Here is a 14,323-nt window from a genome sequence, read left to right on the forward strand (position 1 = left end):
GTCCTATACATACGGTATTTTGAGTCAAGATCCAGTTAGATAATATCACTACTGTCATGAGACTCATGCCATTCACATATCTGGTAAGCAAGACTTCTATGCTTCTATACAATTCAACAGGCCAACTCTTGGGGTAATATAAACCCCCCTTGGGTTGCATGAAGTAACTTCTAAGGCATACCATCAATGAATTACAAATCCAACCAATTATCTGTATATCCAGTTATTCTTCATGCAAAGATATACCCTGTGTGAGGGAGTATCTGACCTACTGCATTCTCCACATTTTCTTTTTACTAGTCTAATATGTTTGCATGTTCTGCTTCCTTTTTTTATTTTATTATGTTATGTTAATCACCATACATTGCATCATTAGTTTTTGATGTAGTGCTCCATGACTCATTGTTTGCGTATAACACCCAGTGCTCCATTCAGTACGTGCCCTCTTTAATACCCATCACCAGGCTAACCCATCCCCCCACCTCCCTTCCCCTCTAGAACCCTCAGTTTGTTTCTCAGAGTCCATAGTCTCTCATGGTTCGGCTCCCCCTCTGATGTCCCCCCCTTCATTTTTCCCTTCCTACTATCTTCTTTTTTTTAACATATAATGCATGTTCTGCTTCTACAGGTAAAGATTAAAGAAAAAAAATAGATTGTCTACACAATAAAAAGGAATGCATTCCCCCAATGACTCTGAAACACTTAGGATAAAAAGGAAATTTTCTAAATTTAACATCTACTGCCAACTCACTGAAGCAGTTAGTGACCATGTGTGAAAACTGGTGCTCATGGGTAATCCATAGAGAATTCCTGATGAATCACAAACTAAAACCACAACAAATAGCAAGGTGGTATTGGTAGTATTATTCCTCCAAAAAGAAAAAAGAACTCAATTTACCCTACTGAAATTAGTACTAGCCTTAATTTTAAGGCTTAGGGAACAAAATGGCACAAGATAGCAATTTACTATTAAAATCCCGATTAAAAAGGGTAATTTAGACATGTGGACCCAAAGATAGCTATACTCAGCTATATCATTGCCAGAAGATTTTTTTCTAAACACTTTACTTCTCCTCAAAAGATGTCAATAATTTCCAATTCTATTTATCTCTGGAAACCAGGTTGTGGAATTAGTTTTTAAATTGCAAAATAAAATTGACAATGCTTTCAGAAAGGCTGCAAACTCACAACCTTCCTATCATACTAATGAGTTCCTTAAAATGGGAAAGACACTTTTAAAAACTTTCAAAAAGCATCAATATATCAAAAACAAAACTCTTTAAAACTTACCTCGTAGTAACTCCGAACTGCATTGCAAAATGCTTCATCAGCCACAATTTGGGTTTCTCCGTTGAGGAAGGCCTGGAACCGGTCTTTCAGTAACTGCAATTGTTGCTTGTTAAGCTGTAAGAAAAAGAGGGAATTAGCTGAAACATTAGTCAATCAGAGAAATATAACAATTCTTAAAAATTATTGCTGAAAGTTAACACCTAGAACTAGCTTTATGTTAAAGGGGAAAAAAAAAAAAGCTAAAAAACTACTACTCGTACCATAGCTCAGTTTTAAAACGTTTCCAATTCACTTCTCATACTCTGGAATCCTAATATTGCAATACACTACAAATTTCTACACAAGATGGAGTTCCTGTGTTTACTACCCCAGTCTCTTTACAGAAGCAGGTAAAATCTAAAATTCAGATGAGAAATGAACTGTGGTGCAAAATTGCCAGTTGTCCTGAACAGAGAGAGCAGAGAGGACAAGTATCCCTGGCAATGGGTGAACAGGAAGGGAGAGCAGAGAGTACAGAGGAACCCCGATCAAGAATCCTCTGGAAAGAACATCTTTTGATGCCAAAAGTTTGGATTCCATGCACATACCTCAATGCTCGAGGTGAGACAGACAACTGATGAGGAGACAAATCCTGAGAACAGAGAGGCAATAGGCAGACAGGGAGTGCATGTGTAAGCGCACCAAGGGAAGAGCCGTATACCAGGGGAGGGGAGAGTTCAAGCGCACAACCAGATTTCCTCACCCTGGGTCTGCCTGCCATCATTACTACTGAGGGTGGGTGGGACATGAACCATGACTTACCAACCATGTCCTCTGGTCATCAGCGACAAGCAGGGTCAGCTACTTACTTTGTAGGGCTCAGTGCAATGTGAGTATGAGGAGCCCCTTGTTAAAAAATTACGAATTTCGAGATGGTAGACACAGAGCTTTACACTAAGCATGGGCCCTTCTAAGCACGGAGCCCTGTGCAACTGTGACCCTGCAGTCAGCCCCAACCATGGGGCACAGACTTCACCAGAGGTGGGGCACCGGAGGTCAGGCACCAGTTGAAAATGCTCAACCGCTGAGAGAACAGTCTTGCAGATAAAACCACACAATCCCAAGATACCATAAGGAACAGGAAAAGAGTGATCTTTCCATTTCATTTGATCCTCATCCCACTATTGAAGAATTCAGTCCAGTTCTGGATTCTACAGAGAGATGGGAAGCATTTGGAAATATGCTGAGAAAATGATGGAAGGATTAGGAGAGGAAGACAAACTGGTAGGATTTGGTTTCAAAATGAAGGCTGATGTGACCTCAGCTTAAATCTGTTCAAAAGGCTTATTTAAATGCCATTCAAATAGGAGACAAGTGCTTTCCAAAAAAAAAAGCCCCCCTTTTTTTAAAAAATTTTTTTATTCCCCCTTTTTTTTAGATCCAGGAATCTAATAAGACAGTTTGTAGAGAAACTGTTGCTGGTAGTAACAGACCGGTAGAGAACGGTCCTATTGCACCCAGTGTAAGAAACCTCTTCCCCTGAGCAGGAATGGAAAAAGACCACTCTGTTTAAGGTTATGTCCTTCATTTTAGGGAAAGCTAAACCAAGCTCAAATGCAGAGCCATCACCATTATATCACACTTTCTGCTTCTGTCATATGGAGAGCGTCAAAGCAGGGACCTTTTGTGTGTATGCAATGGTAAGGCCAAGTAAGTCCACGACTTCAGCTCTCGAAGCACGGCTCAGAAAAGGACCAGATGGAAACAGGATGGCAGTTGCTGAGAGCAAGACAGCTGAGAGCACTTTAGCTGCCAAGCCCAGGAGCTGCTAGGAAGCGCTTCAACTTGAAAACCAAGTGTCCAGGTAACATAATGGACATGGAAAAATGTAGAAATAATGGACTGGAGGGGATCTTACTGAGCCTTTGCCCCATCTCCATCATTTGATTAAAAAAAACCAAAAAAAAATAGTCTTCAAAACCTGAAAACCTCAATTTTCTTTCATCAGATGCATTCTGTTCTTTAGTGTTTATTTCACCACTGTACCAAGGAGTTACTTTTTGGGGATTATGGCATGGAAAATTCATGAACGTCAAGGAGATCTGAGCAAACGATCTTCTTGGAAACTCCAACAATGTTGGCATAGTTCACAAACGTGCCAGAAGCACCTGGCTAAATATCAGACTTCAACGTTTATATGAACAACAGTTACTGCAGTTACATTTAAAACCTAAAATGTCAGCCAATATTATAGTGATATATAAGAAGTCAATCAATAAGTACTTTTTAAGTAGAGAGGTCTGTATTTCCACAAAAGATTGGGAGGAAAAAACCTGAATTTTAAATCTAGCTGCAGGGATAGCCGTTTAGAATGCAGAGCTCCCTTAATTCTATTTGCATTATCAAAATAAACCATATTATACATCAACAGAGCGACTAATGGAAAAGACCCAAGAATTAGATCCAAATGCACTCAGAAATGTACTAGAAAATACCATTATAGCACCTCAAGTCAGCAGTAAAAGATGGTCTATTCAATCAATGGTGTTAAAGTAACTGGTAGCCAAGCAGAAAAAAAATTAAATTGTACCATCACACATACTGTTACATTAAAAGTTTTAATTCACTGGAACTATAAAAAGATGAAACTATAAAGGTACATGAAGAAAAAAAATTCCTTTTAATGCTAGTATGTGAAAGACCTTTCTAACCATGATCCCAAATCCCCAAGTCATAAATTTAAAAGTTAAAAATAAAAATAAATTGTGCATGGCAAAAATACCATAGGCAAAATCATTAGAAAAAGACTAATGAGTAAAAATATGTGTGTAACTTCCATCTTTAAGAGCTATTTCCAAACACGGATCCCAGAAACTATTAAGAATCTGACCAGTAAGTCAATATAAAAATGGACAAAATGGATATATTTAAGCTAGGATAGTGGGCCTAGCTTCATTCATAGTAAGTAAAATACAAATTAAATCTACATGACAGAGGAAGGATTCTGGGAAGATGGTGGAGTCGTGGAGTCGGAAGCACCAGAAATCTCTCTCCCCTACCTAGAGTACAACTGCATTGGCAGTTTCTGCCTGATGTAAATATTTTGGAATTCTGGAGTCGACTGAAGGCTTGCAACTTATAGGGGAAGGCTTGAATGTAAATTGCAGTTAATTTTGGCCAATTTTAGCTCCTAGCACAGTAGCAGCTAGTCATCCCCCACCCCCAAGCTCAGTGGCAGAGGAAAGAAGAAGCTAATAGCCTAAATTTTCATAAATAGAGGACTAATAAATGCTACATTCAAACAGTGGAAATACTATTAGCTCCGTAAAAAGAACAAGTTCCCTTACGTATGGATATAAAAACAGCTTCAAAATCTCTGGGCGGAAGGAAGCTAGTTATAGAACAGTAGGTAAAAATAAGCCACCACTCCCATAGAAAAGGGGCAAAATTAGAACACGTATGTGAATTTGTTTCCATATGCAGATGGAAACTATGGAAGAAGGATGGCTGTGGGCACTGGACAGATGGAAAATAAGTGAAAGATTTTTCAGCCTATACTGTTATATTCATTTTAGAATTTTAAATCACAGGATTCTTCCCTAAGATTTTAATTTAGATTTAAAATAAGCTATGATGGCAACTTTGCAAATCTTTTATCTCAACAATTATGACGCATTGCATATAGTTTAGATCTGATCATCCTGCAGGGAGACTGGACAACAGATGAACTGACTTTTCAATTCTCCTTTCAAGTAGAAGATTTGAACTTGACAGTCCCACTTTTTTTTTTTTTAACATTTAACCTTTCAAGGTTGAGCATTTCTTTGATACTTAAACCAAAGACAGAACAGAACCATAGTAGTAATCCTATTCAATATTCTGATCAACGCATTAATCTTCACAAAATCCCTATGAAGTCCTCTTTCAGCCTCCCTTTGAGCCTATTAAAACACACACCTTCATTACCTCACAATAAAGCCTATGCTCATTTTCAAGAACTGAAACCTGTTTCCCCTATGACTTTCCCACAATCCTAGTTCTAACACTAAGACAAGCCAGAATAAACGTTACTTTCCTTCTTCCACAAAGCAGTTCAGAAACTGGAAGACAAGTGCTGGCTTGTTTGTGAGTCTTCTCCTTTCCAGGATTAACTCTGCCAGTTCCCCAACATCCTAAGGGTACTCTCCAATTTGTTCACAAATTAAGCATTCAACTGTTAAATAAAACTTAGTTACATCTAAGTACAAAAAAGCACATTGAAAGCTGTAACATACAAGTGAAACTCATTACAATAGTAATGTGCTTCCTAAAATGTGCAGGGTAGACTGGTCCTGATTCTCCTAAGATAGTGTGGCCAACACAGACAAGTGGGAGGGCTGCTTCCCACATTCTAAGCACTATTAATTCACACCAAAAACAAATTAACTCTTCTTGGCAGTCACATCAACTGACTCACATGGTCCTTATCAACAAAAATTTCTAAAACATTCTTACATATGTTTCATTAAGCCACATTTCGTCTTGCTAGATGTGGTCTATTGTTCCATTTGATTAATATTTTGTTAGAATTCTAATTCCTTCACCTAATGACAGGTCATTATAAGAAACCTTTAGTTCAGATTGAGAAACAGGAAACCTGTTATTGCATGGGTTCATCCAGTTTGACACCATTAACATTCTTTGGGGCAGTTGACTTTACCATGATTTATCCTGTATTTTCATTTTTCCCACATACTGTCTCCACACTAGTATGTTTACCAATGAATGCGTAACATTTTTCAAATACAGAGAAAGTTTTAACGTGAAAGTTATCCAATGGGAATTTTTAGAGAGCTTTTTATATGCAACTAAACTGCAGAAACTTAACTAGAACATAAATATCCTTGCAAATATCTAAATACAGCCAAGAGATTAGCCTTATAAACAAAACACTTCAAATACTGACAGTGAAAGCTAAGTTTTAAGATTCTTGGCTGGCAGGGATAATTTATCCATAATAAACAGGAAAAACAATTTGCAAAGTTCAGAGATGTTTTATGTTTCTTAGGTTTTTTTTTTTTTTTTTTTTTTCGTGTTCAATATAGATTCTAACCTTTTCATTTTAAGTCACGATCAACTGAAGACTTAGGCCGGTATCTTGACTAGCAGGAGACCAACCATTTATGATAGTCAGGGGCTCAGGAACCCAGCAAGCACTGCTTGCAAAGCCTGCTCTGACCTGTGCTCTCCCATCCAGAGTCTTTGCGCTTATGGTGGTGGTGGTGGAGGGGGAGGGTGCAGTGTGATACCCGGGTAAGTCAAGGCGATCACAGATTCCACAGCAAAGTAGCAGGTGACTAGTGGGTATGGTACCTCCAGGATTGGAGGGTGGGTGATGGTGCGTGCATATACCTCAAAGAGACACTGACAAATGTTTTTCAAGGAAGTAAAAGGATTTACTCCAGGCACAGATGGTCTCTGAAATGCACAAGCATAGCTTTAATGTCTGTTCATGAGACACAGTAAAATATATTAACAGGGAAAGACTAAAGCACATTTTCATTTTCCCTCCTTCACACTCCATCAAAAAGATCTACATAAAACCATCGGGATAAAATAATCTGTGCGTTCCATGTTTCCGAAACAACAAACTTCTCCAAACTGCCTATCAGAACAGGATAACAAAGGGGCTATGACCATGTCTCATACATGATAAATCCTGTGGAAGGCATTGCTATTAGTAGTTTCCTACCCAAATAACTTCTCTTACACTTTTCTGTAAGCAGATATCTCGGATAGGCCTATCTGAGACTACAAATAACAGGCTTACCTGGTTATTTCCAAGTTAAGGCCTAGGAGATAAAAGCGAAAGCGTGTGTGACTTGCAGGAAACCCTAAAAGGTAGCTGAAAATCCAACACTTTTAACACCTTCCTCTTCCACTAAGCTGGAATCTGAGGTGTTTTCTAGAATGCTCAGGTTGGCCCATAAAGATGGTATAAGATAGAGCCTGATGTCCTTCTCAATGGGGAGCAGCCACTGTAACCCTGGACCAGCTAAACCCCCCAATTTCTTTTACATAAAAAGAGAAATAAACCTATGTATAGATCACTCTTAATTGGGGCCTATTACTGACCGAACTGAATCCTAATGCGTACAAATCCCAACGAGGTACCCAACCAAGGAGAAAATGCCATATATTACTACCATCCCTTGCTGGTAAGGTTATCTTAATTATGAGATAAAACATTCATTCCATAAGTTACTTTATATGAAAAACTCCTTATCCAGTAAACTTGCCCCAATGAACAGTGAACCCCAGAATTTATTTTGGCAGACTCAATTCTATTGTCCCACAGTATTGAAAGTGGGGATGAAAAAGCCCCAAATTTCCAACCTCTACTTGAACATTTTATAATGAAATATATACTGTGATGAGTACAGAACAAAATCCCACTGTGTATCATAAACAAATGGGCTCCAGGCTAGGCTTACTCAGCCGCTAAGTGAACTACACATCTATCCATATTTTCAATGGCCTCCTAGTCAAATGCAAGCCTCAGCAAGATTACATGCCATTATGTGACTGGGGGGTGGGGGAGGGAACCTGTTGGTGAATACTTTAACTAGTAATGTACAATCCATGAATTCTATCAATTTCCTTGCTACACTGTACTAAACACATTCCACACATGTCCATCAAATCTTCCTTAACCTGCTATAGATAAAGTGTTTATCTACATTTTTTAAATGAAGAAATTAAGCTCAAAGAAGTTAGGCACCTTGTGTAACTTCACATCTGGTAAGAGCCAGGGAAAGAATCTAAACCAGTATCCTGATCTAAAGCCTATATTCTTTCTCTTCACCATACTATTCTGTTTCCCTCATGGTCACTCTCTCCCCCACGCCCCCCCAGTAAGAGGTGTTTGTCACCATCTGATAGGTCATAGATTGTATATTTTGCTTTTTACATGTCCCCACTAGAATAAAATTTGCATCAGGATAAGAACATGATTTTTAGCTCATAGAATATGCTCAATTTTTTTTAAAGAATGAAAAAGTGAACAAAGGAACAAACGAAGGCCAGTTGCTATGAAACTATTCCTTACTAGCATACCCACATCTTCCACTCATACTCACCTACCCCCACAAAAAAGTTGGTCTAGCATGCAATTATAAAACCTCAAGATTACCTCAATCCACCAAAATGTATCAGAAAACAGCTATCAGATACGTTCACCTATTTCATTGACAAGGTTATAGGTGACAAATGGGGCAGTAATGAAGAGCACAGCCTCTGGTGTCAGACCACCTTTGTCAGTTTCCAGGATCCCCCAACAATTTGTAGGGTCTTCAGGTCACTTAACCTCCACGTCTCCATCCAGTTCCTTATCTAAACAATGATGATAGTAATAACATACAGTTTAATAAGGCTGTTGTAATATAATAGGGGGAAAAGTGTTTAACACATTAAATGCTTTATAACTGCTACTTTAGAAATACATGGTGAAACAAACAAAAAAAAATAGTGATTTTATTTCCATAATTGCAGAAGTCAGAGACAAAAACCAATCTTAGATGGATGCAGATGGACAATTAATGACAAACTGCCCAGAGCTATGCTGTCCAGTACATAACCTTGCCTGACCACCAAGCACTCGAAACGTGGCTAGTCCAAGGTAACATGTGCTCAAAGTCTAACATACCAAATTTCAAATACTCAGTATGACAAAAAATACACAGTATCTCACTAATACTTAAATATTAGTTATATATTGAAAAACATTTTGTATATATAGGGTAAATTATTAAAATGACTTTCATCTGTTTTTAAAAGGTCACTAGTAAATTTTAAATTACTTACATGGCTCACATTTCAATTGGATGGCAGTGGCATAGAGAAATGTGATGGTCAAACGGCCACTGAAGGCAGATGAACAGGGCCATGCTACATCCTGCCCAACAGGTGTGGCCTCGCTCACAGCAATAGGACCCACAGTCTATAGCTTGTAGCCAAGCCCTATGGTAGGACTGATTTCAGGAGAAACTGAACAAGAGCCGAAAGGCAATACCTAAGTATTAACCTAGTGTTTTCCATTGCCAGGAAGTGAAGTGGGTATTATTAGTCTCATGTTATGGATGAGAAAAGAGGCTTAGAGATTAAGGTACAAAACTAGTTAGGTCCTAAGACCAAGATCCTAACCTAGGCATCCTCAATCCAAGGCCATGGTTTTTACCCTATCATTACATGCTGTCTATCCCACTGACATGTTCTTATTTGACAGTCTTCATTCAGTTTAATCTTACAAAAGAGAATCCGGTCAAATGCGGAGCAGTTATTCAATAGGACTGTTTCATGTTCCTGAACATGAATATAAGTTGAGAGCAAACTGGCAAATCTTGTCATTATCCTCCAACAATCTGCTTTAAGCCCTTCTTATTCATTCCAACATCAGCTTCACCCACTACTCAGAATGAGATGGACCTATGAATGCCTTTTTAATGGTCCCAACTAATAAGCTCATCGAAAGCAAATAAAAATTATCACACTTGGTTTGCATCTGTCCACTTGACTAGAGCTGGTAAAACAGTGTTTCTCAGGTCTGTGGAAGTGTTTCTAGAAGAGATTAGCACTTTATTCAGTAAACTGAATAAAGAGATCCACCCTCACCAATATAGGCAGGCATCATCTAATTCATTGAGGGCCCCAACAGAAAAAAGCTGATCAAAGGTGACTTCTCAGTCTCCCTGAGCTGGGACATTCATCTTTCTCACCCCTGGACATCAGAGCTCCTGGTTCTTGGGCCTTTGGACTCAGACTGAATTATACCAGCTTTCTGGGTTCTCCAGCTTGCAGAGGGGAAGACTGTGGGACTTCTCAGCCTCCCTAACCATGTGAGTCAATTTCTGTAATAAATCTCTTAGATCTGTATCTGTATCCTATTGGTTCTATTTCCCTACAGAACCCTGATGAATACACCAATGATCATATGTAACAGTCTTAGCAATCTGTTGCCATCAAGCAAGTCAGGGAGGACTATGGGTGTACAAACCTTATGAGGCATTCTGAGATGTTCTTACTGCCATCAAGATTCACCCTCTCCTCCATTAAGATCTGACAAAAATCAATAAGGCTTCGCAAAAAAATCATCTTGGAGATGAACAATGTTAAAAAAGGCAGGAACTAGGAAGCAGTCAGCACACATTCTGCCACCTTACCACTTGCAAGGTCAGAAGCAGCCGTGTGTCATAAGCCAAAGGTAGTAGTCCCTGCTTCCTACAAACCTGATAGATCATGTCAAGGTAGGTAAGAGGATTGCCCTTTTGAAACAATAGGGCTTTCCCCTGACCACCCTTAATAAATGTGTAATTTAATACCTAGTAATAGGTAATACTAATTGACCACTTACCACATAGTAAGTACACTTCTAACCTCTTTACAAGGATTATTCTAAGCCCCCATGCGGTAGGTTCCTTATGTCAAATCTGAAGCTAAGACCCAGGTAAGTTAAGAAAGTGGTCCAGTTCACCTAACTTGGAGGCTGACCCAGGTACATCTGACTAGCACACGCTTAGCCACTGGCTACCTTTGGGGTTCCTTCTTGAGCCAATCATTCTCCACACCCAGCTCAAGACACAGGACCATCAGAGCCTAGCAAAACTTTCACATGATTTGATCAGCCTGACTAGGTAAGTAAAAGCTCTTCTCTCCCCCTCCAAATCCTTACCCCATACCGTGCTTGTTCAACACGTGCTCGTTCCCGCTCCTTAGGTTTCCTTTCTTCCTTTAGAAAGTAACCCAAATGAAACCTCTAAGAAACCTCCTTCCTCCTGTGCCCCTCAGATGAAGTCATCCCATTCTGTGTGTCACTTGGACACCTCATACTCTAGCATTTGCATAACAGGACTTTGTCCTCACTGAAGTACATGTTCCTTACACAGGGATGCCAGTCATCTATATAGCCTCACTCCCACTTAGTATAGTATTGGCTGATATGAAGTCATCTAGAGTGGGAGAAAATCTAAAGTGCAAGAGGGTAGCACCATGCATTATGGCTTTTCTGGGCATGTATCCTGTCCTAACCACTGGCAAAAGACACTAACAGTAACATAACTGAGTAAGGAGTTGGGAAGAAACAGTCTTGAAATTCCAAGATAGATTGTGTGTTGTCTAAGTTCATGACCAGATTCAGTGAGGCCTAAGAAACAGCCAAGGATTTCTTTGCTGAGCTGCAGTGTGAGTAGTTCTGTTTTGCAGATGATATTGTTCTCCGGCAGGAAGAACTTTGTGCCTCGGTGCCATCTGGTATTTCATGGCAAAGTTCCGTATGCTGAAGAAACAGTGATTTTATATTCGTCACAAAGAATTTGGACAGACCAGCAACAGACAACTGTGTACTTCTCTAAAAGCTTAAACACGCTGACCAGCTCCAAGCCACACAATGGCCTTTTCCAGTAGCTAATAAGTGTTCTGGGATTGCTTTTGCAAGAAAATATGATCTCTATTTGCTTTCTTCAAAAATGTTTTACGTTTTTGCTTTCCTTCTAAAGCAGATACATCATGGATGAGAAATAGCTGTCTTTAAAAAGGGTAAAGGAAATCTCAGCTTGCCATCTTTGTTGACCCATCCCTCTGACACACACAGTGGCAGACTCTCATGAGAGAGCATTTACCTTACTCCTCTAATTTGGTTTGAGTGCACTGGACTGAAGGTTACAAAAGGTCCAACTCAAAAGGGCCTATTAAATAAATGGGTTTACTGGCATATCTCAAGAAAAGAGGGTTCCAAATCAGTTAGTTCAGTTGCTCAATGAAGTTATCGAGGATTCAGGCCTTTTCCATCTGTAAATATCCTCCATGTGCTGGTTTGTCCTCAGTTTCCCTGCCTCCAAAGAAACCCATATTAACTCTATCAAAGCATCCTCCTGTCACAAAAACCAAAGATAAAAGTATTTTTACTCCAGAAAAGGGGTAGAGTGAGAAAACTTCCCCAGAATCAGCACACCCCTACATGTAGGATTTCTCCCCACATGTTACTATCCAGAAAGGATTTGTGGGTCCATTCCTAAAGAAATCCCTGAAGTCGAGAAAAGAGAGTCATGACTGACAAGTCAAGAGTCACCGTGGAGATTCAAGAGGAATCCAGCCACTCCCGCACAATGGCGGTCTGGTATCTGAATAAATACAGAAGTCTGGTTAAGGAAGAACTGTAGCTAGAGAAGGACTATTATGTAGGCAAACTAGCAGTGCTATTCTGTCCTGACCTTTCCAATAAGGAGGCTTGAACTGGAAAACTGCATCGAAGAAATAAAGATTACTGTTTCCTAATGCCTAACAATATTTCCCCAACAAAATTCTAGCCTGTATCTAAAACAGAAATCTTAGCTGCAACAACTTTAAGAATTCAAATGAATTAACTCATGTTTATTACTGCAAAGATCACACTATCCCTTTGAAGGGAATTGCTTACTTCCTTCTTTAACCTAACAAAATTTTAGCCAGCAAAAAAAAATGCTGATATATCCACAATGTTATGGCATAACATCCGTATCAGCAAATTCAAGGATTTGTGAAGATTAAACAGATAAAAGTCCTCCTTCAAGATTAACATTAAAAGAAGTGAATACTTAAGACTAGAATGACAAATATTTGCTTTAGATTTTTAGATTCTAAAAGCAATGCTCAATTCCTGTATAAAATACTGCTGGTAAGTAAAGGCACTTGTACACAAAGTGAGATCAAACCAGACTACATAAACATTTCCCCACTAAGAAAAAGCAAACAGCTTATTCTGTCAACTACAAAGCTAGCTTTCAAGTAACTGAAAACAACAAAAATAAGGTATTTTAAAATACAGCCTGCTTCTAGCTAATTTAGTCGAATGGCTATTTTTGCTATACTGCAGAGTCTAAGCAGGATACCACGGCCTCCTCTTACACCAGTGGGCTTCCAGGTAAGACTGCCAGGTATAGGCTGTCCCAATAAATTTGAATTTCAGATAACCAATGGATAATGATAAAATACTCATGCTAACCATGTATTTGGGGTAGTTTTTAGTGTAAGTATGTCCTATGAAATACATAGGCTACACTTACGCTAAATATTATCTACTGTTTACCTAAAATGCTCATGTAACTGGGTATCCTACACTTGTATTCGTATTCTACCTTCTGACTCACTAAGGCTTTGATAACATCTTCTCTTTGTTCTCTGCATTGTCTTGTGTTTCTCTGCCTCTTAGGACCTGACAATGTGTCACAGTTACAGTCACTTCCAAATCCTTTATCTTTTCAGTGTTATCTGAAAAGGAAGCTCAAAAGGAAATTTTTCACAACACAACTCAATATGCTGTGCAAGACAAAAACTGGACAAATAGAGGAGATATCACTAAGAGGCAAGTGTGATCGTTTTTGGTTTTTTTTTTTTTTTAAGATTTTTATTTTAGAGAGAGACAGACAGCCAGAGAGGGAAAACAAGCAGGGGGAGCAGAAGAGGGAGAAGCAGGCTTCCCGCAGAGCAGGGAGCCTGATGTGGGGCTCGATCCCAGGACCCTGGGATCATGACTTGAGCTGAAGGCAGACGCTTAACAACTGAGCCACCCAGGTGCCCCAAGTGTGATCGCTTTTAAAAGAATGGAAAAGCCAATGAGTTTCTCAAACCTGGCTCATCACAATCTTTGAAACTTTTTAGAAATGCAGATACTAAAGACCTACTATGTCAGAGTTCTGAATACAGTAACCTGGAAAGCTATTCAATTAAATTCTGGAGGGTTTGATGTCCAGCTAGGTTAGAGGATTGCTGCATCTGGTATCCATGAGTTAAGACGTCCACCCAACTAAACCAAATGTAGAGAGGAATCAGTGAATTGATTTCGGTTTATTTACAGAGCATACTATTTAGTAAAAAATCCAAATTGTGGAGTTGAAGCTAACAAAATGGAAAAACAGAAGCATGATACACAGGACTAAAAGCAACTTTTAGATTTTTACTCATGACAAAGAAATAGAGGAGATTTGTCTTCTGGTTAGTGTAATTATGAGTCGTATTTTAAGATATAGGAACTTAAGGCTGAAAT

At 39.1% G+C, this 14,323-nt stretch overlaps 1 protein-coding gene across 13 annotated transcripts in view; it reads right to left on the reverse strand.

The window, feature by feature from the left end:
- CADPS2 (calcium dependent secretion activator 2) overlaps positions 1-14,323 on the reverse strand; it is a 532,431-nt gene that overhangs the window by 413,919 nt on the left and 104,189 nt on the right. For all 13 annotated transcript variants that reach the window (XM_044920121.1, XM_044920119.1, XM_044920123.1 and 10 more), the window contains exon 2: positions 1,291-1,404. In XM_044920121.1, coding sequence (XP_044776056.1) covers positions 1,291-1,404 — 114 coding nt within the window. The remainder of the gene's footprint in view (positions 1-1,290; positions 1,405-14,323) is intronic.

This window comes from Neomonachus schauinslandi, chromosome 12 (genome assembly GCF_002201575.2).
Source record: "Neomonachus schauinslandi chromosome 12, ASM220157v2, whole genome shotgun sequence".
Lineage (NCBI taxonomy): Eukaryota > Metazoa > Chordata > Mammalia > Carnivora > Phocidae > Neomonachus > Neomonachus schauinslandi.